Source organism: Schistocerca serialis, chromosome 2, assembly GCF_023864345.2.
Source record: "Schistocerca serialis cubense isolate TAMUIC-IGC-003099 chromosome 2, iqSchSeri2.2, whole genome shotgun sequence".
Taxonomy (NCBI): Eukaryota; Metazoa; Arthropoda; class Insecta; order Orthoptera; family Acrididae; genus Schistocerca; species Schistocerca serialis.
The window spans coordinates 96,925,204-96,951,170 of NC_064639.1; the positions used below are offsets into that span (position 1 = coordinate 96,925,204).

At 37.7% G+C, this 25,967-nt stretch overlaps 1 protein-coding gene across 1 annotated transcript in view; it reads left to right on the forward strand.

The window, feature by feature from the left end:
• Nucleotides 1-25,967, forward strand: part of LOC126456777 (E3 ubiquitin-protein ligase UBR5) — a 342,260-nt gene that overhangs the window by 289,386 nt on the left and 26,907 nt on the right. Inside the window, exons 41-44 of the mRNA XM_050092547.1 lie at nucleotides 4,567-4,897; nucleotides 7,347-7,545; nucleotides 25,472-25,678; nucleotides 25,818-25,965. Coding sequence (XP_049948504.1) covers nucleotides 4,567-4,897; nucleotides 7,347-7,545; nucleotides 25,472-25,678; nucleotides 25,818-25,965 — 885 coding nt within the window. The remainder of the gene's footprint in view (nucleotides 1-4,566; nucleotides 4,898-7,346; nucleotides 7,546-25,471; nucleotides 25,679-25,817; nucleotides 25,966-25,967) is intronic.

Below are 25,967 nucleotides of genomic sequence, written 5' to 3' on the forward strand. Positions count from 1 at the left end.
ATAATGTCAGTGGTCCTAATGAAACATATATACCATATGGCTTGGTTTATCAATCTAAAAGCAGTTCATTGCAAAAAATGTTGACGTTAGTACTCAAGTTTTTTTCTCACATGTTTAGAAATACAGAAGTCCTTACATTTTTTGCCAATTTATGTCTTTACTTACCATTGAGATCTCAAAATTTGTCCCTCCAGCAGGTCCGTAGCTCTTTTGTGGTATGTGTGTGGTGCACATGCATCCCTGAGCCTCTGCAGCCTTTATTCTTTCCAAGCTGCTTTACCTTCTCCTTTCCTGTCCTTCCGTTGCCTTTGCTACTTTCTTTCCTTCTCTTGGTGTTCTTCATGTCGGCCCAGCTATCCTCATGACAGCTTTGTCTCGCTGTTTTGGTTCAGTTGCTTTTCCTCCTGCTTTTTGCCCCCTCCCCCCCTGTGTTGTTTGATCTCCATCTCTAAAATTTGAAATCTCAAGTGTGCGCCAGATGGGGAAAAACTCCCTTTCTAGCATCTTGGGCGTAGGTTCCTCTCCCACTCCCTTCCCCTCCATCTCCACCAAAGCCCTTTGGCCTCCTTGCCAGGTCACCAGCTCGGTAGTCAGTCCCTGTGGTGGGGCTGTTATCTGGCCATCTGACTGAGTCCCCTGACATCACAGGGATGATCACATTGCTGGTACCTGCTCTGAGAACACCTTGTGCATGCCTAGGAATGGTTGCCCATGTTTTCGGGGCATTGAAACTCCCGGTAATGACTGTCCTGTCAGGCACCCATTGCTGCGGGTGGGTGGCGCCCACAAGGCGAGCCCATGTTAGCCCTGAGTGGTACCAGGGCAGACATGTGACACATGAAATGTGTTACTCTCCATCCATTCTACTCTTCCTCAACACAGTTCTGTCTTGGTCCGTGTCATATGTGAGTGACAGAAGCGAGCGACTTCTGGATATGTGAAACTCCAAAGCAGCAACATCGAGCAAAAACCTTGGGTGTCCTGCGTACGAGCGACCATGTCGCGCTACAAGATGGCTGCTTAGAGCCACCCAGCCGTTTCTATAAAACGGTGTCCCTAACCTGTAGAATACTGTAGCTGGAGATTGAAACTACAGAATTAGGTTTACTTAAGAAAATAAAGCGAAAAGGAATGATTTAGAAAGGGAGGAATCTGCATGGAGAATTTCATAAGTATCGTCAACTACGAAGATCTCTGGATAAGTTCCTCGAATACACATGAATGAGCAGAGGAGCATTCGACTATCTCATCTACAATCATCTTGTAAGTCTTTCCGCTCCCGGGATTGGAATGACTCCTTACCCTCTCGCTTAAAACCCACATCCTTTCGTCTTTCCCTCTTTCCTGATGAAGCAACCTTGGGTTGCGAAAGCTTGAAATTTGTGTGTGTGTTTGTGTGTCTATCAACATACCATCACTTTCTCGTTTGGTAAGTTACAGCATCTTTGTTTTTTATATATATCATCAATAAATTAAATACAAATGTTGTTTTAAGTGATAAAGAACTTTTAACAGCCAATAAATGCACTGAAATGACTATTACATGACAAACTACACTAAATAGAATCATAAGCACACAGATTGATACCCTTGAACAATAAGTGGCTGTGGTGCAGGGGTAGCGTATACAGTTCACAACTAAATGTGAGGAATAGGTCCTGGGCTCGATTCCCAGTTGTTCTTACATTTTTACTGAGTCAGTTACAATTCTGTCTACTAAGTTTTATGTATACTGTTTACACTGCATTGCTAAGTATATTTTTAAGGTCTTGCCAAAGAACTTGATCTTCACACCAATCCCAGTATATCACACACATTTAATTCCTAATAAATTACAACGAACCATGAAAGTTTACAGATATTTGATGTTGCGAACGTAATTCATCAGCAGTCAGTGTTGAGACCAAGCATTTCAATTACTCTAAGTAGTCTGTAAAAGTAAAGCTTACAAATTTTTTGAAAAGGTCAAACGTTTTGTGTAATGATTTGTCTAAAAGTACGAAATAAAAAATATTGGGGAAACATTTGGTGCACCTCGTTTTCTGATCATGATTTCGAGCATCATTCAAAGGCACGTAGAACGTTTCTCTGATCTACTTATTTCTCTTACACAAATCATTTCATAAAATATTTGATTTCTACCATTTTTTAATTTCAAGTTTTATTCAGAAAGCATGATCTTACTGACTCCTTGTTTGCCTTCCTAACGTACTTGAATCGAAGGAAGCATTTTTTACATTTAAATACCACACCAATGTATCTTTTTATGTGCAAGTTAGCTAGGTCTTGAACGGATGACATTTTTGACACTTCATTTACAGCAGCTTTTTGTGTAATATTTCAATTTTTCCTCAGCTTATTAATTTAGTTTTCATTCATCATGCTGATTACTTTCAAGCAGTTAAATATTTTCATGCCAAACTAGACCTCAATTTGGTCACTTTGATACCCCGTGTACCTGTTTCTCTCCCTTTGTTTGAACCTTTTATGAGATAGGTAATTAGAGAGATGGACTCTGGGGAGATGTTCTGGGATGTGCCTAAGGATTTGAGTTGTGACTGGAGAGCCTGCTGGATTACTGGAATGGGGTCAGTGTGGCAAGGTTTGTAGGTGGAAGTATCTGACAGTTGACGGAATCCTTCCACCAGGTAATCCTTGCAGTTCAAAACAACGGTGCTGGAGCTTTTGTCTGCAGGTAGGATCATGAGGTCGAGATCAGTTTTTAGATCGTGGACTGCAGTTCTTTCTGCGGATGTAAGGTTAGTTTGCATATTGAGGGATTTGGGGAATTATGGTGAGGCAAGGTTCGAGGTTATGAAATTCTGGAAAGTTAACGGGGGGGTGGGGGGGGGGGGGGGGTGGGGGGGATCACGGTTGGATAGAGGAGTGAACAGAGTTAGGCAAGGTTCAGTATTGGTCTTTGGTTGAGTCTGATTGATCAAGTTGGTGGCAAAAAAGTGTTTACACTGTAGGGAGCAGGAGAAGGAGAGAAAGTCTGTCACAAGTTCTGAATGATTGAATTTGGGAGTGGGGCAAAAAGTGAGGCCTTTGGAAAGGACTGATATTTCTGTGGGACTAAAACTTCTGGAGGAAAGGTTCATGACTGTGTTGTGGGTCTGTTAGTTTTTCCATTATTCCGCAATTGTACCCTCATCTCAGCGTATCTTTATCTATACACATATTTCACAAGGCACCCTACAGTTCATACCATCACTAGCCATTCCCTTTCCCATTCCTCTTAAAAAAGGAACAAGGGAAAAATAACTGTCTGTATTACTCCACAAGACCCCTAATTTCTCTTGTCGTTGCAGTTATTACACAAGACGTACGTTATTGGCTGTAGGATCATTCTTCAGTCAGCTGTGAATGCCAGTTCTCTAAACTTTCTTAGTAGTTTCGCAAAAAAAGATTGCCATCTTTCGTCCAAGGATTTCCATACAAGTATTCTATATGTGGTCTCTGTTATTGAAGAGCTACACTTTCCTAAAATTCTCCCAATAAACCGAAGTCGACTATTCGCCTTCCATATTACTGACATTACGCACCCATTCCATTTCATATTAATCTGCAGCATTATGTCTAGCTATTTAATTAACATGACTGTGTCAACCACTAATACTGTATTCCAACATCTACAGTAACTTACATTTTTCTACATGCAGAGCAAGCTGCCATTCATCACACCAAATAGAAATTCTAAGTCATCCTGTATCCTCCTACAGTCATTGATGATACTTTCCCATACATTACAGCACCATCAGAAAACAGTCAAGATTGCTGCTCACCCTGTCCACCAGGTCGTTTATGTATATAGAGAACAAGAGCAGTTCTCTCTCACTTCTCAGGGATGCGCACGAGTCCACTTTATCTGTAGTGTAATTAAAAGACTGGAAGCAGCTCTTCCCACCATCTTCCAAAACATTGACTGTTATATTGGGAGGCTGGAGGTCAGTGGAAAGGTTTACAAGGCGTGGTCAAAAAGTAATGGGAATTTTTTAATCTTTATGCATCCAATTTTCAAAACATTTATTTATTTATTTTATCTTGTCATTATGCATGTTTCTGATTTGTGTTAGCATTTTAACCTGTTTTGAATATTTAGGGGCATTGATCGCATATTAAACAACACAAAATGGGGCGAGGGGGGGGGGGGGGGTTTCTAAGTTGACAGTGCACCCCCAGGAGGTCAGGTTTGCAGCACACTTAACAATGGGTCACCGAAATATTGTGGCCACTGGAAACTATGATATGGCAGTATACCCGTGGACTGTTCTATCAACTGGTAACACCAGGTGCAACTGAAGAGCTGTGTTCTAGCCGATTAAATTTCTTGCTCCCACCACTGTATAGGAAAATTACTGTAGCTGTTGCTTGGAGGAGGAAAGTGGTGGTGTTCAAAGGAGGAATTATACATATTCAGCCATTCTTTAGACATTCTAAAACTTTATTATCCCAGAGGTAAAATATTGGTTATGGTAACTCCTTTTAATTGGAAAGCATTTACATGGATTCTTATGTTATTGTGAAGCTGTGAAGACATACTGAAACGTGAGGGTGTTTTTTCAGGCTCCTCGATCTTCACTACGCTGTCGTGAGTCACGACGTTCTCTATCGTATGATGCTCGTCCGTTTTCTGCACCGGGAGCAGAAGGTGCAAGTGGGGGCAATGACCATCTAACACACCATCAGCAGCAGCTTGGTGAGAGACTGTATCCAAAAGTGCATGCCTTGAGGCCATCATTTGCTGGAAAGATTACAGGCATGCTACTTGAACTTACTCCAGCCCAACTTCTCATGCTTCTTGCTTCCGAAGAAGCACTTCGGCACAAAGTGGAAGAAGCAGTTGACTTGATACAAAGTCACAGCCAGGAACAACTTGCTTCAGAGGCACTTCTCGGTAAGCATGTGTGCGTGCGCACACACACACACACACACACACACACACACACACAGTAATTGATTTTTTTGATCAGTGCATGATATAAAGCCTCAACTCCAAATTTTAGTAAAAAATTAGAACTTTACTGGCTTTATTGTAATATCATGCTTCCAGTAAACAGTGATCAGAATAGTATTAATGTCTGCTTTAAAAACTGTTCCATACGTGTTGTCAAAGTCTAATGCTAAGTATACAGTGGGATACTTTTGTTGTTAAAAATGTGAAATTAACCTATTGCTTGGTTTTCAGTGTTCTGGGATTTAGTCATGAACAGTTACTAAAATCTCTGTAAATACCCTTGTAAAGTCTGTAGACTGTTTACTTTGTAATGTAAATAATTCTTTCACCCTGAATAAAATAAAAGAAAAATGCGGTAGCTGTGCCATACTTGGAACTCACAACATATTGAATGATTTATGAGTACAGCGTGGGTTTCATTGTGAATATTATTGCTCAGATTGTTCTCTCTGGAGTTCACTATCGTCAGGTGGATGCGAATGTGTGTCTGTCATTACTTTTCTTAAGAAACCAGTGCCCTTCAGAAAATAGCTAAATCTGAAAAAAGTTAAAGTGAATTTTTGTCTTCACTGCAGTATAAAAACTACAGTCAACATAAAAAATTGATATCTTGATATATTAATATAAGTTCACAGTATAACAATTTGCTCAACAGCTGATTAACATCTGAACATTGTATCTTCAAACACTCAACATTGAAAGAAAATAAATTACAAAAATGTTATCGAAAATTGGAGGAAGCAGCTTTGTGTCATCTAGGACATCTTCTTAAGAACTTTGTCAGGTGTAGTACCATACAGTTCATGGCCCATACAGGACTAATTTCATTCAGTATCCGCTTCCACATGATGAAGAAGTAACACAACGGAAACACACACACATAACATAACATATTAAAATAGAAAGCCTAGTAAATTTCAACATTACCTTGGTTGTAGAAGTGGTCAAAATATAAGTGACAGTGTCAAGTGGTCGATATCACAAGACCTATATTTACAAAAATTTGTTCTATGAAAGCCCTGATAAGCCGCGGAGTCCCACAAGGCTTGGTATTCGGCCCTCTCCTCTTCCTACTCTTTATCAGTGACCTTCCTCCAAGTCTCCCAAATGCCAGCCGTGGTGGCCGTGCGGTTCTAGGCAGTGGCCGTGCGGTTCTAGGCACTTCAGTCCGGAACCGCGTGACTGCTACGGCCGCAGGTTCGAATCCTGCCTCGGGCATGGATGTGTGTGATGTCCTTAGGTTAGTTAGGTTTAAGTAGTTCTAAGTTCTAGGGGACTGATGACCTCAGATGTTGAGTCCCATAGTGCTCAGAGCCATTTAAACCAAGTCTCCCGAATACTTCTCTTGTGTTGTTTGCAGATGACACAAGCCTGTTTTTCCAGGCAGACTCAGCTCTGCAATCAAAGTATTAACAGAAACAAAGTTTATAGAAGAATTTGAATTTCAAACAAAACAGGAAGGTGTGTGTGTGGGGGGGGGGGGGGGGGGGTGTTATCTATGTGGAAGGCCAGTGTATAAAATCTTATCAGTATATTGCATCTTGTTTATATGTATTTTTACTGCCTCTTGTATTTAACTTGCGTTTCAACAGTATCAACTCAGGTGCTTTTAGAAAACTTGTACGAATTTGTAAAGAAAACTACACTGGTAACATTAGTTGATAATTTAAAGTCTCAGTTTTCCTCAAGTGTTGGTATCACAGTAATTTGCAGTGAATGCTTAGTAGGTAATTTGTATGACTTTTTTTTGAAATACCATCCTTGTGATTTGCAATATTCCTTTGGTTTTGTTTCTTTCCATAACAAGATGATGGCCATTATCTACAGATCTACAGTGTCACAAAAGACATAATTTTCATTTTTTTTTCTTTTTCTGCCTAGTGGCTGAGAATATAGAGAACTGCTGTGAATGAGGGAGTAACACATCCTGCTTCATTTCAGCCTATTTACAGCATCCAGATTATGAAAAAAGATTGAAGTAAATGGCATAAATCTGTTGTCCACAAAAATAGCCATTGTTTCAAATAGTTGGAAAGAAATACAGCATAATTCAAATCTTATTAGCAGTGTTTCCTATGAACTTTACATTTGTAAGATGTAATTGTGTCGTGAAATTTGACTCCTACATCAACAGTCTCATGTTTGCACCATACTGTACTCTTAATTTACAGTGTGTTCTTAAAGGCAACATGTATCTTTTGGAGGACAGAAATACTGTAATTGATTACAGCAGTGTACACACACACACACACACACACACGATTTTATTAAATACAATTTTACTTTTACTGCATATCTCTCGAGCCATTTACACTTAACAGCTGTGCATCTTTTATCACATTGTTTGTTAGCATCGTTCTAACTGGGTTTTTCTTATTGAACTTTCTAGATTTAGATGTCTTCAGCCTTTCTGAGCGTGGAAAGAAGCCTTCTAGTGGAACTTCGCGAAATGCAGATGCAGAAGAGGCAGCAGAGGAGAGTGAAGACAATGCACCGCTTTTTTACAGCCCTGGGAAAAGAGGCTTTTATTCACCTAGACAAGGAAAAGCCAGCTTTGAAAGACAGAATGCTTTCCGGAATGTTGGCAGGTAATTCTACATTAACACCATTGTTTGACTCTTATCAATTATTAGCTCCCCCCCCCCCCCCTTTCCCCGTGTGTGTGTGTGTGTGTGTGTGTGTGTGTGTGTGTGTGTGTGTGTGTGTGTTTGTGTAGTGTTTCTTTGAAATAAATTATTATTCCAGAGAAATTAGCCTCTAATGAACACTGACAAATTTTGTACATAAAAAAGTGTTTGCAGCTGTTAAAAAAAATGTTCATTTTTGTGGTGGTGGTGGTGGTGGTAGTAGTAGTACTGGTAGTAGTAGTATTGTTTTCACAGAAATGAACATTGGCAGCTTTCGTTTTGGCAGCTGAATTTATGTGAAAGTGCAACAAATTTTGCACTGGAAACATATAGATGGCAATTACTTTTCCTAACACAAACCAAATATCAAAATGAAGTAGTTTGTAATAAGTATAAAATTTTCTTTGTATTTATACGATTCACAATGTACAGTTTCCAACCCTTATTGGATTACAGCCAGTTATTTATTTATTTGTATTGTTTATTTGAAGCCCAGAAATCTTGTACTGTGTAAACACAAAGATATGTTTAGTAATGACAGCAATGCCTAACATTTATCTTAGGAAGATAAAGCTTTCAATATACATGAAAATTCAGCCCACATATTGTACAAAATGCAATAGTGACTACAATAGCATGAGTGAAAAGACTTGGAATCCATCCTAATTAAAATATAGAAGACATGTCCTAATAGATCTTTTTACATATGAATGCAAGCATGTTATTTCTATTTAACTCTACAAAACAGGACAGAAATTCTGCCCTAAGCAGGAGACAAGCATAATAAGTGACTGTAAGCACTAGTGAACACTGTGAGGGAGAGTATAAGGTCAAGTAGTTAATGCAAGTTTGCATTGAAGTACTCATCTACAGAATAAAAAGGACATTTCATTTGAAAATCTTTTTGACAAAAGAAAATTCTCCAAATATAAATACAGGATACTGCCAATACATTAAGTTCTTTGAATACTGGCTTGGTGGCAGATTGTATTGGTACTCTGTTATTATTTCTCTTATTATTTGTTATTATTTTTTACAGGATGAAAATTTTTCTTTGAGTAACTATCTAAAGAGTGATGCCATATGCTATTATTGAGTCCACAAGCCCATAATAGCAATTTTTATTGTGTTTGTATCACTGGTAGCCTGAGAATTCTGAAAGCATAGCAAGGTCTACCAAGCTTGTTTTACAGTTTTGCCTCATGATGGTCTTACTGGAGTGAACTGTCAGTCCAGACTCCTATAAACTTTGTTTCTATTACTAGTTCAATTTGTTTGCCAGCAATCTGCATGGAGGCCCATAAAAGCAGAATTATTTTGGGCCGGGTGGAAGGGCATATTTGAGTGTCTTGTTTGTGTTTAAAAGTAATTTATTGTAGTAGGTCCATGAGAGAAGTCTTCCAGCTGTGTCATTAATTTCGAGCTTCAGTTGCAGAGCTGAGTCTGCCTGGAGAAACAAGTTTGTGTCATCTTCAAACAACACAGGGGTGATGTATTAGGAAGACTTAGAGGAAGGTCACTGATAAAGAGTGGGAAGAGGAGAGTGCGCAATACTGAGCCTTGTGGGATTCCATAGCTTATCAGGGCTGTCTTCGAATAAATTTTTGTAGATATAGGTCTTGTGATACCAACCATTTGCTTTTGGTTGGTGAGATAGGATTTGAACCAATTATTTGCTGTACCACTGATACACATTAAGACATAGTGAATATACGCATGTGAATTAAAAGAAAGATACATGTAAATCATATAAGTGAAAAAGCATCACAACCTCATGTTTCATCCCAGAAAGTATTTGTGCTAATGTGGGGATAGTGTCAATCGTACTATGTCTACTAGTAAAATATAATGTTTAAAAAGCTTTAAAAACCTCTAAAAAGTAAAGAAATAATATGTATTTTCCAAAAAAATACACAAAAAAGCCTCTAAAAAGTAAAGAAATAATACCTATTGTCCCTTTAAGTTTAATATTAGTAATAATATTGTGATCCAAGCATCGTCGCAGTGGGGACTGGTAAGTAAATAAATTAAAAACAGGATGCCTCTAAAAATTGAAGAGTATGAAATTTAAATACAAGTAAGTGACCTAGACAAAATGGGTAAATATCAAAACAATAATTGTAAATCGTTGAGACGAAGTCTTAATTAGTTTACTCTGTATTCGCAATATAGACACAATCATCACCGATGACTACTCGTTCAGGTTGCTGCATTTGCTGATGCCCCACGTGCCACGTATCATGCATGGCCTCCTAAGATAGGTTAATGCATAAAACTAAGTTCATAGGTAATTATGTAAAAATATGGTGTAAAATAAATAGGTGGCTCTATTCCTTAACAATTTTTGGCTCCTTAAAGATGGATTGGTATTAATATTGTATATAATTTGTGTCGTATTTTATGAACTATCAGACACACTTTTTTCTTCGAAAAATTGCCTCCAAAATTCAGGTGCGTTTGTTACTCGAAATTAATATAAAAGTGTCCAGTGTTTGATCTAATATTCACGCCAATCTTAAAAATCTCCATATATTCGATTCTGTGGGAACCTCTCTCCATCTGGCAACATTGGATTCAACTGGCAGCAGCAGTGCACTGATGCGACGAAACCATTTAAAATGTATATGAGAGTGGAATGGAACAAATGGATGATGGAAGATAAATGAGACCCAACATGAATTCGTGGCGAAGTGAGCTTTAAAACAACCTACAATCAAACAAGTGTGTCAGGGGATAAAACAGTCTTGGTCTAGCGTAAGTAACATTCTTGGTGGCAGTGAAGACTGTTTTTTATATATTAAAAGGACAATGAAGAAGAAGAAGAAAAAGAAGAAAGTTCAGATGATGATTTTCAGGGATTTTAAAGGCCAGTTCAGTTTTATAAAGTAAAAAATTTTTTAGTCTGGCTTTGCAATCTAATGTTATTAAAAATTGCTTTGAAGTTAAGGTGTGTCTTATAATTCATAGCTTCTTATAGTCTGTGAAATACGGTAATTATTTTGAGATGTGGATGAGTGTTGCACAGAACTGGAAGAGCGACTCCAAACAGAAGAGATTTATACTTCGCAATAATGAGAGTATGCTGTTCTAGACAGGATGGCGGCAGTTAACTTCGTGTTTTTTAGCTGTCCCCTGATGCGATGCTGCTTGGATCAAAATATTGCTGCTTACATTAAACTTAAAAGGAGCAATACATATCACTTTTTACTTTTAGAGGCATATTACACATACATTTTTTAGTTCATTGAGACAGTACAAATGGATTTCCAAGAGCTTATTTCTTAATGATTGTATATTTTGGTAGGAAATATGGAGGGCTGTGTTAGTATTTACTTTAGGGCCAGTGGGTTGGAGGTGTTTACTGTTTTAATAACATTTTTTTTTTTTTTTTTTTTTACCATTACTGTTTTGAAGACAAATGACTGTGGATGCTACCTGTTCGCATAATAGTTCATGGGGATAGTCGCTCTCAGTGCTTTGGAAGCAACGAATTGAAATTACATAGAGTAACTGGCACAAGAGTTACAGCGCTCCTTGTGGCAACCAACTTCAACACGGGTGCCATTTCCACGGTGGTCAGAACATTAAAGGGAAGGCCAACGAGTTAAAATCAGCCTCATCAATTCCCAGCATTGATTAAGTCTGTAGACACTAACAACAGATCCATATAATTTTTGTTTTTTGTGTGGTAAACTTTATTACACTCTCATGGTGAAACTTATTGTTTTGATACACCTGTTTATGATGATCACAGTTGTGATCTTTGAAGTCCAAACAAGAAAAAAGCTGATAGAATAATATGACTGAGTACAAGCACAGAATATGCTACTGAGGAAGTACATAAAGCAGCTTAATGTGCAAAACAGGTGCGAAAATTACTGAACTATCAGTTTAGTAAGTCACAGTTGCAAAATACTAACATGAATTCTTTACCGACAAATGGAAAAACAGGTAGAAGCCGACCTTGGGGAAGATCAGTTTGGATTCTGAAGAGATGTTGGAAAATGCATGGCAAACCTATGTTTCTAGCATTTGTAGACTTGGAGGAAGCTTTTGACAATGTTGACTAGAATACTCTCTTTAAAATTCTGAATGTGACAGGGATAAAACACAGGGAGTGAAATGGTATTTACAATTTGTACAGAGACCAGATGGCAGTTATAAGAGTCGAGGGGAATGAAAGGGATGCAGTGGTTGAGAAGGGAGCAAGACAGGGTTGTAGCCTATCCCCAATGTTGTTCAATCTGTATATTGTGCAAGCAGTAAAGGAAACAAAAAAAAATTGTAGTAGGAATTGAAATCCATGGAGAAGAAATCAAGGTTTGCCGATTACATTGTAATTGAATCGGTAAGTGCAGAAATTGCTTCAGTCACAAATTGTAAATTTTTCAGGAGAGAGAAAAAGCGTCATAATTCCTCCAAATTATTAAATACGTCATGGTGAGTAGCTTGGCGATGTGAAAGTTGTTACTGGACTGAGCACACAACTGTTCATATTCATCAGGAGTATATATCCGATCATTTTTACGTATCATCCTCCTGATTTTTTCGTATCATCCTCCTGATAGTACCAAAATCTTGATCATTTGGAAGATTATGAATGCCCTTGAATCGGAAAGTAATGAAAAATTTGTTCAAAGCGTAAGAGCAAGGCAGACTCTTATCATGGTGTGATTCCGATTCTGTCAGCAGGTGCCATTGGAAAAGAAATACAGATTTTTAACATTTGATATAATATTAGTGTCACTGTATTTCAATAGCATGCTGCGTATCTCATTGGCTCCTTTGTAGGCTACAGGAATATTTCAGATGTCATAGTTTTTAGATTTTTATCCTAAAAAGTTCACCCAAAGTTGCCTCAAGTAAAATATATCCTGAACTGGGATCACTGGAAAGGGGAGATTTCGCATAAAATCAAATGAAAGTGCAACTGTGTCTTCACATTCCGCATATAACTTGGTGACGATTTGAAGTTTATTGTAAAATTTCTTGGCTCGTCTTTTGTGGATGGCAAGTTCAGCAAGAGCAGCCCTTTTAGCCCCTTTAGCTGCATCACCCATAGAGGAGCTCTTGATTTTTACATAAAGTTCTTCACGGTTTATGCAGGTATGTACCCGTGGATGTCCAAACCGCAATGAAAAGTTGTCTTGAAAATATATAAGATAAAACTTATATTTTACATCCAAATGAGGGTACTTTTCTTTAAAAAAGGAATGCATTTTTTTTTAACATCAAGGCGGGCATCAAGATAACTGGTATCTTTGGTGCCACAGTGGGTAATCTTGGTGGGGAATGATGAAATATGCTCATGTATTTTAGAACAAACTTTGGCAGAAATCATGTTCTTCTTGAGAGTTTTACCTTGTTTATCTGCAGGTGATTTACCCTCTATTAAGAGATCAGTAAGCCTTCGAACCCTCCCCTCAGTAATGCTGTAGAATGAAATAAACGCTTTCTTACATACCATTTTGCTTCCTCCTCTGTATAGTAAGAACACCACGAACTTTTGAGGTTCTAATGACATTTCTTCAATGTTTTCCTTCATTTCTCCTCGTCTTCTTAGGAGCTGTTTCATAATCACTTTCACTGCTTGTGGTACTCACAGACATATTGAACATAGAACAGGAAACGTTAAGCACGAATTTGGAATATGCTGAAAACAATCAACAAAACAAAGACTTCGATAAGAACAGCTGTTTAGGCTGGTAAACACATGGCACATGCTCAGTAAAAGGGCAAGACTAGTCATGCTATCTAGCGGTAGGAACAGAAACCAAGTCAAATTCTGAGTCATGTTATTTCTGCACTCAGGGTTCGAAAAAGACACCCTGTATCTACAGATCCACTCGACGGACTGACGTGGTTCTTGGACTCAACATGCATCTTGGCTTTCTAAGCATCTTTTCATTGAAAATGATTTTTCGCATTTTTGTGACTAAAGTGGTTCCTGCACTCACTAATTCAATTCTGTCGGAGACAGCAAAGGACCTGGAAGAGCAGCCAAATGGAATGGACAGTGTCTTGAAAGGAGGATGTAAGATGAACATCAACAAAAGCAAAATAAGGATAATGGAATGTGAAGCCGAGGGAATTAGATTAGGAAATGAGACACTTAAAGTAGATGAGTTTTGATATTTGAGGGGGCAAAATAACTGATGATAGTCAAAGTAGAGAGGATATATAATGTAGACTGGCAACGGCAAGAAAAGCGTTTCTGAGGAAGAGAAGTCTGTTAACATCGAGTATAGATTTAATTGTCAGGAAGTCTTCTCTGAAAGTATTTGTATGGAGTGTAGCCATCTATGGAAGTGAAACATGGATGATAAATAGTTTAGACAAGAAGAGAATAGAAATTTTCAAAATGTGCTGTTACAGAAGAATGCTGAAGACTAGATGGGTAGATCACATAACTAATGAGGTGGTACTGAATAGAATTGGGGAGAAGAGAAATTTGTGGCACAACCTGACCAAAAGAAGGGATCGATTGGTAAGACATGTTCTGAAGCAAGGGATCACCAATTTAGTACTGGAGGGAAGTGTGGAGGGTAAAAATTGTAGAGGGAGACCAAGGGATGAATACACTAAGGAGATTCAGAACTATGTAGGTTGCAGTACGTACTGGGAGATGAAGAAGCTTGCACAGGATAGAGTAGCATGGAGAGCTGCATCAAACCAGTCTCTGGATGGGAGACATTTCTGAACCATTTGAAATAAGGTCTGGTGTTAGACAGGGGGATGGACTCTCTCCATTACTGTTAAACTGTGCTTTGGAAAAAGTAATTACAGAATGGCGAGAGCAGAAGTCGATTCAAAATGTAGACCAATCAATAAAGTTAGGTGGAAGTGATATTACAGTAGATTGCCGAACTGGCAATTTTAACTATGGATGTTACCACAGCTCAAAAACAAATTGAAATTCTTAAAGAAGTCTCAGAAAAGGTATAACTACAAATAACATTCGAAAAAACGAAATACATGACATGCAACAAACAAGCACTAAAATATTTGGATAAGAAATATGGAAAAATAAAAAGGCTATGTCAGTTTCAATACTTGGGGGAAATCATACAAGAAAACGGTCTGGAAAAAGCTGTAAATGAAGTTCGCTGTCAAAAGATGGCAACTGCAATCAGATTAACACAAAATATTTATTATATATCGCTTTCTAAATTCAGTTAACTTAGACATTACAGCACGGTAATCAAACCTGAATGTCTTCATTGAGAAGAAACTTTAATTTTAAATAGCAAGTGGGATATTGAAGAAATTAGAAAGAAAGAAAGAAAGATTATTAGGAAAATATTGGGCCCCAAAATTACTGATGGAGAAACTTATAGGCTGAGAAGTAATAAGGAAATAGAAGAATACACAGACATACATGGTGACATGAGAAAATGAAGACTTAAATTTTATGGGCACATTAAAAGAATGGCACCCTCAAGGTTGACAAAACAAATAGTAGAATTCTTCGAAAACAGAAGGAAGGCTAAAACTGAGCCAATGAAATAGATTGCTGCGATTAAGGAGAATCTTAAAGCAGCTGGTATAACTCACTCAGACCTTACACATAGGAAAACATTCAGACAAAAGATATTTGATTGGAAAGTTGGTCAGAGGGAAATTAGAAAACAGACTGGAACACCGTAGTCTAATGAAAGAAAGAGCCTTCATTCTGAAAGGATGAAGCAAATTTGGCCACAAAGAAAGGCCAACCATCAAACATGACATTGATAGATTGCACCTCGCGTGGTTCTCCTGGGCTCATATGTGAATAATAAATATAGTTAGAAATTTGACTTGGCTGATTTGAAAAAGAATGTGTAGTTCAGCTTCTGATATTCTAAATATTAAAAATGTAACAAATCTGTAGAAGGGGCTTTTTGAAATTCAAGCTAGTTGTAAAAGTATCACAATATTCTCAACAAAGAAGAAAATTTTCTCTGGCCGTACATTTTCTTCCTGCTAAGGCGTATTGTTACTTACGAAAAATTGTGAAATTATCTTACCCATGAACTCTTCATTGCAATTGCTGAGCAGTTCCTTATAAACAATGGTCATCTTTTACAGTAGTTGAATCTGCAGAAGGAAGACATATGAAATTTATAATCCTAAAACTGCTCCTCAAGCTTTATTTTATCTGCAGTAGGATGATTTCATCTCAAATTGTACAGGTGAAGAGTGAATGTGTCACATCAAAGTTTGCTGAAAAAGATATATGTTGAAGTTCCACATGATACCTCTCCAAAACAACAATAATTTGATTTTATGATGATTTGTTGAAACACTACAGACATTTCTAAATGACTGTGTTTCTCAAAATGTCGTAACAAAAGGGAAAAATTGTAATAAAGAAACCAAAAGTGATACAGGTCCGAATTTATTTTCAATAAATACTTTGTTCCCAGTATTATGAGTCATGATTAATACATACACAGTCATGAACCCCCTCCCCGCCCTTACTTTTTTTTAAATAAGCTATGAAAATTTCCAATGTATTGCGAATTTCAAAATTATGTTTTGAAAATATGAACAGTCACAGGATGTTAACTGTCTTCAGAAATGAGGCATGAAGTTCTTAAACTTTCAAAATACTTGTATGTAAAGATGAAAGAATCTGAAACCTCTTGGTTATTTAAAAATAATTTTCTCCAAAACCCCATTCTAAAAATTTTGTACATTAGTTGGTCATTATACTTTGGAAATGTACAGAGTAGGCAATACTTGTCTGTACAAAATGTGATAAATTTGTTAGGTAGGCCTACCTCTATTCTCAAGGTCAAAAAATCATGAGCACTTAAATATTTAAATTGATCGCTGATTTTAATTACATCCATTTTTCTGTTCAGAATTGTTATTGTCTTCTGTCATGATCTTACTTCTTCGTGACATTCCATGAATTAAAATCGCCTACAATCTAACAGTCAACACTGCACTGCTGAAGAGAGTTCATTTGCTTTTTTTCATCTGCTTCTCTCTGAACTTGTATAGCTGAGCTAAACTTGCACATGGACAAGGATGATCCAACAAGAGCAGTACTTAGGAAGTGGGAACTGCACACTGATCTTTTGATGTTGGCCATTTGAAAGCATTAGCAGGACCATGAAATGTTATAATGGAAACGGTTATATCTTGCATCTCATGAGACACACTTACTATCTTTCCCATCCACCACCAATTGTCATACACACAAGAAATGAAGTGGCTCACTACAAAGTCTTGTAATGTATACTGTGGTCTCTGCATTTCACACACAATAAGGACTGTTTTGTGGAGAACCATTCTTGCAATGTATGTGCTACTCTGGGATACAACCCAGCAGTGACTTGATTGAATTCCTACCATAGGCTTCATAGCTGACCATGCTTCTCTCTTTTTTAAATGGAACACCCTTAATGTACTTTCATTTAGAATTAAGAGTTTCACGTTTGTTGTTAACATTGATATGGTGTGCACAAATGGAGTAGCATCTCTAATAGCATCAACTACTTCATGTCGCAGATTAAATCTTGTTGCATAATGTTTACAGAGACCTCCTATACCATCACATGCACTTTTCTCATGACCTGTTGCTGAAAATATCCTTTTTTTTTCTTAATTCTTGTACTACAGTGTTGACCAAGCTCATACAACTGAAAGCGGCCTTTAAAATTAGATGCTGCACCATCTGTCATGTACACATGTTTAGGAAATGCGTGACCTCTGGATGTTACGTCATCAGTTATGATGCTGACAGCGTAGCATGTCTGTGCACTGTCATGAATGAGATGATCACTGACAATAGCAAAACAGTGTGATGTTCCAAGGAAGTGAGCAACATATGTGAATATTGATATCTGTGATTATGTGTGTCAGTGGTAGCTCTGAATTTCATTCTGCAGAGCAACAGACAGGTTCCCAGCAAAGTGAAATAAAGAACTTAACATGTCCGTATTCTGTCACTGAATCCTCTGGATTTGATGGTGAGCTATTCCTTTCGTGGCCCATCGCCTACCCTGTGTAAAAAAAACTTCTCTGGTTCTACTGTCTTCTTCACCGACTCTCCTCCCTCCTCCAAGCATAGGTTATGTCATTATCAGTATCCTGAAGGTGTAATGCTTCAGCAGTCATCACTTCAGCATCAGGACACATTGCTCACTCCTGCAACAAACATTTTATCTTGCGGCTCTTGACGTATACATAACGTATTGTCTACATCCCTGTGTACTACACTGCTTATGGTGAAACAAACAAGTTTCAAATTAGTGTAGTAAATACATGTGCATACTTCCTTCACTGGCTGGCATTTTATGCATTTTGGTTGTAATGAGTAGAATTATGAGAGCCCAATTTTTAAATTTGGGTCCTTCTTTTTCATTAGAAGATATACTTCTCTTATTGATCTTGTTATATATCTTTTTACCTTTTAACAATTTTCGCCAACAGAGGTAACATCCTCCTGGTTAGGACTTTGGCTGCTGCAGTCTTCGTCATCACATAGGTAATATTCCAGAGCAACAGTAAGCATATCACCTTGCAACGGATGCCCACAGTAAGAATCTGGGCTTGCCCAAATACTTTTCTCATTCTTTATTTCACGAGCTTTTGAAATCAGCTAATGTGAGGAAGTGGGTATGTATTTCTGTATCTGCCGCTTGGAGTAGCTACTTGGTATCAGTGACAGCAACTGTCTCTTCCCAGTATAGATGGCTGCTGAGACAGCAGTATTAAGGTTTTGAAACCACACATCACATTTCATGCACATATCACTATCTTCAGGTTCTGCACCAACTGCATCTACATTACACACTTCACAAAGTTTTGAAGAGGTTGCTTGCATAAAACTTGTTTCAATTCCTTCCACTTTTCTTTTTACATGCTTGCTCCCCCCCTCCTTGTGCTTCTTAAAGTTTCTGGACATTGAAGGGGGGATATAGTAGGGGCTGCAGCAGAAATGCTAACATTCAACAAATCAACTGTTTCACACCGAGGAATAAACATCTGCACTGTCTTCTTCAGTTTCACATTTGGGTGATGGTGATCATTCAGTTGCATTGTCAGTAAATTTCTTCTTGTAATGTGTGTAGCAATTCCTGTACAATGAATATGATGCTAATACTGTTACTTGAGGATCAAGATATTTCTGCAATACCTCTGACAGATTTCCAACAACTGTGAAGTGTTTTTCACTTTTCTTAAACACCATCTTGTGTCTTTCTTTCATAGTTCACACCCCTCACTCTTTCACCACTGTGTTTTCTCACTGACGTTGTATCTAACAAAAAGTTCAAACCAAACACAAAAATTAATGCAGAATGGTCTATGTGCAAGCTCTCACTCGTTTGGTTTAAACAGAAGAGCACTGGAAACGGTGTTGCCAACATTCATATTTTGCACTAGAAATTCAGTGATGCAAAATGTACAGACTGTTAAGAAATTTTTAACACTTTACACAGGAAAATATTGCCCACTGGGTATGCACTGACTGCTAACATATTAACCAAACAGTATTTGGTGTAATTCTCAAGTAAATAATCTATAAAAATTCATAAAAATACATTTTTTTGCATTTTTAATAATAAATATTTACATAATGCAGAGAGCTGGAGCAGAGAAGATACTGTTTATAATTACATAAGTAGTATCTGCTAATATGACAGAAAATGTAATGTTCTGTGACTTCCCAAATTAGAAAAAAAAAAAAAAAAATTTGAGTGGAAAAATTAACTTAAATTTCGTATTTTCATCTTACATTTGTAAGTTAAAGGAAGCCCATAAGTGTGTGGATTTCAACTAAATTTCAACACACTAAGAGTGAGCTTTAGTGCAAAGCATCTGCCAGGTCTCCAGTACTTTTAGTTTATTAGTTATATTTTTTTGTTCTCTACTGTTTTAAGAGTTATATACAAAATATAAATTTTTCAAAGGGCCGTACTATTTACAGAAATTAAGATAAAATGAAAATACTTCATTTCTTAACACTTATAATAATAGGTCCAATAGATTTTTTTTCCAGAAAAATTCATGACCAGGAGTTGTCATGTCCTGTATGATTTGAGATGAAATCACCCTGTATTAATTGTTTACTGTATGTGTAAATCTGAATCTTTTGAGTGTACAGGTAAAGTTACAAGACAACTCTATACCAAGCTTAATTTAAGGTTCAGTGAAACAGTTGCCAAAATAGGTGTCATTGGAAATGCTGTAAAAGCAAAATGCCAATGAAAGCATTATAAAAATGAAATGTCCGTAAAACATTCTTAAAATGAAATGTAAAATTATTTAATTTTCTTCCAAATAATTATTGTTACTGAATTACTTGTGTTGATTGCTTGTAATGCACAGTTTTTTTAACAGTATTCTCATTCATAGTGCACTGGTGTTTAAACCTGTGACTACCCTCAAAATACAACAAAAACACTGAATTTCTGTGCGTCACCATTTATATTAGTTAAGCACAACACATTTTGAAGTTTACTCCAGAATCTTCAGGTGGCACCTGCTCAAAATGCATTGACTTACATTCAGATTGCAAGCAACAGGAAGTTGTATCCACATTGAAAAATTTATACATATTGCTACTAAAACTTCCCTTGTTGCTACCAGTATATACAGAAATCACTGCTGTTTACTGTTTTTTGAGAAAAAGTAGAGGTGGAAAAAGCTATTTGAATTTGATCTAAGGCAATTTGAACGGGGCACGACACAGCAGATGGCGCCCTTGTCTACCAATAAAATGGCAAATGGAAACCCAATTTGCTTCAAAAATGGCTGACATATAGCCACATTGTGAATTTAAACGTGTTGTTCTAAAGCTACCATCCTGTATTTGGTTGAATTCAAGTTTCACAGCTCCAATGGAACATATATTACCATATAACACAGAAAAAATGCACTTTCATCCAGGATATAATGCATTTTCACCTGGGAAAAAGTGTATTTGTAACTGGGAAGTCCAGGGTGTATATGATCTCTCTCTCTCTCTCTCTCTCTCTCTCTCTCTCTCTCTCTCACACACACACACACACACACACACACACCCTGTCACTCCAAAACATCAAGCAACTTACAACACAAAGCATTGGGGAACGGCAACCATGCAATTGCTTGTTGAGGTTGGCACAGTATTGTCACAGAATAGACAGTATACAGAAAGAAAAGCAGAGATTTGCTCCTTTAGCTTATATGAAGTAGAGCATTGTGCTCGACACCATATTGAAACCAAGTAAATACCAAAATGATAGCTGCTTATTGCTAAGGTTTGAAATGTACATTCTTATGAAACAGTAGTAATTTAACCAAGTAAAGATAAACTTTTTTGAAAGGAAACGCTGATGAAAGAACCTGTGGTAAATATTTAACTACAAACTTATCTCACAAGCTTTTAAATTCATTATTGTTCACACATGCAAGCTGTGAACTGCAACTGCTTTTAGCTTCAGATGGTAATGAAACTACTTTGTTCTGTAAATATCAGGTTTTTACATGCAACAATTTTATTTTACTTCTTAATTTTACTTTTCTGTTACTGCGAGCTGATAAATCGACTTTATTTCCTACAAAAGCATACTGCAGGAATTGGGTCAGTGCTGTAGTTTTCATTCATGTTTTCAACCTAAAAGTAATGCATAGGTATTGCTTTAAACGAAGACAGTAGGTTGCATTAAAATTTAATTTATAGAAATTTTTTTGAATTAGGCTCAGATCTATAAGTTCACTCAAATACACGTAATATCAGTCATATTCGTTTAATAAATGGCAGTTGATACATGTAATAAAGAAACTTTCGTCTAGCAGTATTCTAAATATGGGTTGTGTTTCAGCTTTACCATTATGTAAATGTAGGTGTAGAATGTCTCCTTTTTTTTCTTCTTCAGTTTCTTTCAGCAGGAAGTACAACAACAAATTGTGATCACTAATTTGAGAAACTTGTATGTACTTGTACGAACTGTTCACAACTGAGCTGCAGGCCTCTTGCACGTGGCACCATCAGGCAGCGCACTCAAATAAAATACTTTAACTTTTTTAATATAATTAGAAGGAAAGTTGCTATTCACCATATAGCAGAGATGCTGAGTCGCAGGTAGGCACAACAAAAAGACTCTCGTAATTAAAGCTTTCAGCCATTAAGGCCTTCGTCAACAATAGACAAAACACACACACACACACACACACACACACACACACACACACAAATGCAACACTGACACACGACTGCAGTCTTAGGCAACTGAAACCACACTGTCAGTTGCCTGAGACTGTAGTTGTGTGTGCTGCAGTTTTTTTGTGTGTGTGTGTGTGTGTGTGTGTGTTGTTGTTGACAAATGCCTATCTGCGACACAGCATCTCCGCCATATGGTGAGTAACACTTTCTTTCTCATAATATTGTTACATTCCATCCTGAATTTTCCATTTTTAAACTTTTTTTCCTCCATACTGTAGTGAAATGTGGCTCTTAATTCCAATTTTGAAAACAATTTTGATATGTTAGCTACATTTAATACAAGCAACATTTCACCTGAAATAAGCACATTTTTCGCTGCAAGCCCTGCAAATTTTATGCTGCAGTGTGCTAGAAAATTATCACAGTGACTGTGACTTGAAATTGTAAGATGCAAAAGAAATCAATTTTGAGTGCCAATTAGTTTCCCAAGAATCAGTTAAGGTATTACGTACAGTAGTGAAGAAAATGACCAATGGGAAACAAGTTGTTTTTATTTTTATTTTATTTTTTTTCAGTGAAGAAGGAGAATTTTACCGAAAATCCAGCTGCAGGAGTTGATGTACTTTTGTGTCATTTACATACAGTATTTTTTACTGTTCAGTGAGCTTTCATTGTTTACTGGTCACTTTGTGAGAATTGTTCTTTTTCCGTGCGGTCTTCTCTCTTATTACTGCTCATTATGTATTTATAACTTTTCCAGTGCTTCAAAAAACTGACTTCTCGCAAGCGCACTGAAATTTGATGCATGGATTGGAGCCAAGTTTCCATTCCATATACTTTCTATTCTTGGTTCACACCGACCTCTAGCAGTATTCAAGACAACCCACAAATGTGCCACATAATTTGCCACTGCGTTTCATTACATGGTGTGTATCTTAAATAGACCACCCAACCACCCACAATTGACATGGCACCAAAGCATTTGAGCGCATGGGTACATTGTTGCGTTCATGCACTTTTTATTGTACAAACAGGTTCTTACACATAGCGTGTATTAAGTAATTCCATGTTTTCACATTGGGGGCAGAATTCACATCTATTTTGCATTTAGGGATCTTTGAATAAACCATCATCTGACTGAAAGTCAGTCTGGGCAGTAATAAATTTCATATGTGTAATTTGTTTTAATATTTCAATGTGGATTTGCAGACACAACAACACTTCTACTCTGTTGTCCGCAGTATCAAATTTTGTAATACAGTAGCATACAGATAAATTATTACAGAAGTGCCCTACCCACAACTGATTTAATCGTACCAAAAGGAGAAATGTCTTGAGAAAACTATAAAATTACGAGACAGACTTGCTAGCTCCTGTTTACCTTCAGGAGAAGTGCTGTGTTGCTGATTTGCCCAAATAAAACTACATGCATTATTATAACCTTCCTTGGAGTTGAGAGAGGGGAAGGGTAAGAAGGAAAAGCAGTTACTCAGCTCCTGCAGATAAAAGGTAGTGCATTTATAAGTTTCAGGATGCAAGGATGTGATGGAGAACATGTTCTCATCTCCACAGATCAAGGAAACTAGTATCATGTGGTTGAACCCAAGTAGTCCATAGCCCATGTAGTTTGTTTGGCAGTCAGGTCCCTTCAGCCATGTTGTGAAGCCAGCTTTATACTGTGTACCAACTGTCCCTGAAGCAAACAATTGTTCTCTGCCCATTCAAGTGCTCAGTCAGGTTAGTGGTGGTTATATGTTCAGCAGTGTAACTGAGAGTTTGCTGAAAAACGTGATCCACTGTTTCCTCTTAGGCCAATGAAAGATGATTGTGAAAGTGGAAAATGTACTTTAGGTAGTTAGTAGGTAGTGAACATGCCACTTTTCACACTTTATGTTGATATGTGCAGAGATGATGAACAAAGCTTGGACACAGGACATTGGCAGAGTGGAACAGCAATGAGCATCTTCACGTGATGTAAAGGGGTCGTTTGTGATTTGGTGCCGTGGCTTGGCAGTGTTCTGAGTATCAAAAAGTGGCACTGTCTACCGATGCAAACACCCAATAAAACAATTGAAATTGTTTTATGTCTCGTATGATGTCACAGGATTCACTCCATAGATGTTGCTAGAGTTAATGTGAAATCTGTTCACCAGACTGTGCAGTTGTTTTATTTGAGCAACAAAATATAGAAGAGTTCTTTCTAAAGTAATTATGTCATTTCTTAGTGAGTTGGCATAGTTGTGAGTTTTCTTGCAGCCCTCGACCTTTTGCAGTTGGCAAAGAAGTCTATACAGTATAATTAGTGGTATTAAGTAGCAGGTCCACAGCTTCAAGAAAATACGACAAGGCAACTGGAGGTTAAAATAAGGCAAAAACTGAGCACGAGAAACATTGGGGTGACATCAGCCAAGAAGTGTGAACTTACTTATAATAACCAGGGAATCACTTTTTGCTTCACTTCAGTACATACAAGTTAGTTGATAAACAATGTGTGGTTTAACAAGTTGCTCTGCCTTTTATATTGTAGCCTCCATCCTCTCTCCACTGAGGCTACAGCTTTCTCGAGACAAGCACCATTATGAAGTCCTCTCTCCCTGATATCCTTTTCACTCCACTTCCTGTCACCTTCTGTCACTCTCCTCTGTAGAAACCACCTCAAGCACTCGCTCACTACAAGCTACTGCTTGTAAATCCTACAACATCAAAGACAGAGAAATTCCTAAAAACCGTTTGTGTTGTTTATTAATTTGTGTTCACCGCACAGTGTCTTAATTAGGTGAATGGTCTTTTCTTCCTCTTTAACCTTCCCCAGTCTTTCCGTGGGAAGCCGTAAGTAGTTCCGAAAGCTAGGATTCTATATGTACTTTTATGTGAGTCTGTAGGTAGTACTGACATTTCTCTTTGTGATAAGTACTGGCCAGCAATTCTGTCTCATAATTTTATAGAAGATAGACCTTTACACTCAACAAGTGCAATCGAATTAGCAAAGAGGGTGGGGAGCTGATGTAGATTACCTACTGTGTCACACGATTGGCACTGGCCGTATGGTAACAATCAAGTGCTACGCAGGTAAGATTAGACCATGGCCAACTAATAGGTATCCGATGCCTCAGAATCTCCTATCTTCATGGATGTGCAGGCACTTGGCTTTTCAGGTGACAAATCAATTCAGTTTGCCAATTCAGTATTTGATGATGGCAATTTATGAGGTGCCAAACTGTGCAGAAACATTTCCACATCAGGGGCTACATACAGGTACCACTGCCCCACACTTATTCCTCTGCTGACAAAATGACATTTTGACTGGCACAGGGACACAGCTGTTGGACACTGTGCACATGAGGAAAGATCAATTGAACTAATGTGTGCATAAAGGTACACTTGTTACAGTGTATGGATTTGTCAAAAATGACAAAAGGCAATGTTTCCCACAGTCAGTGAGATTGTGGAGTTTTCTGTTATTGTATAGTCCATGCCATAATCATTGGGGCAAAAGAGGCTGCTACATGCTACCTGGCAGGTGTGTCTAATTCAGTTGATTATTGATTCATAAGTGTGGTGGTGGTGGAAGAGGAGGTATGGTGTTTCCCTCCCCCCTCTTTGTGGTAGCTTATTGTGTACTGTAATAGATTATTGTTAACACTGTTTCAGAAACCATTAAGAATGCATTGAGTAGCACGTGTCCAAATGTTTAATGCGTCAAACTCAACTCTACTTTCATTTGTCTCTTGAATTTATAAATTTCAGGCTTCTCGGACTCTGCCTGCTACAGAATGAGCTGTGTCCAATATTCCTGAATCGACATGTCATGAAATTTATACTGGGAAGGCCAATTCGATTTCATGACCTGGCTTTCTTCGATCCTGTTATTTATGAAAGCCTCCGGCAGTTAGTAGTAGATGCAGAGACTAAAGACAGCAATAGTTTGTTCTCAGCTCTGGATCTCACTTTCAGGTAAATTCATATTACTGTCTACGTTCTGTGAGTTGTATGTACTAATCTTGCTTATTTATTTTATATTTTAGTTAGGCCTAGTGTGGAAATGAACCATTGTGCACAGTTGTTATGTGTATCCCTCTCTGTCACTTTACAGCATTGACCTGAGCCCTGAAGAGGGTGGAGGGTCTTTGGAGTTAATACCAGGTGGCAGAGATGTGGAAGTAACTGCTCAAAATGTGTATGACTATGTGCGTAAATATGCTGAATGTCGGATGATAAAAGTTCAGGAGAAAGCACTTGAGGT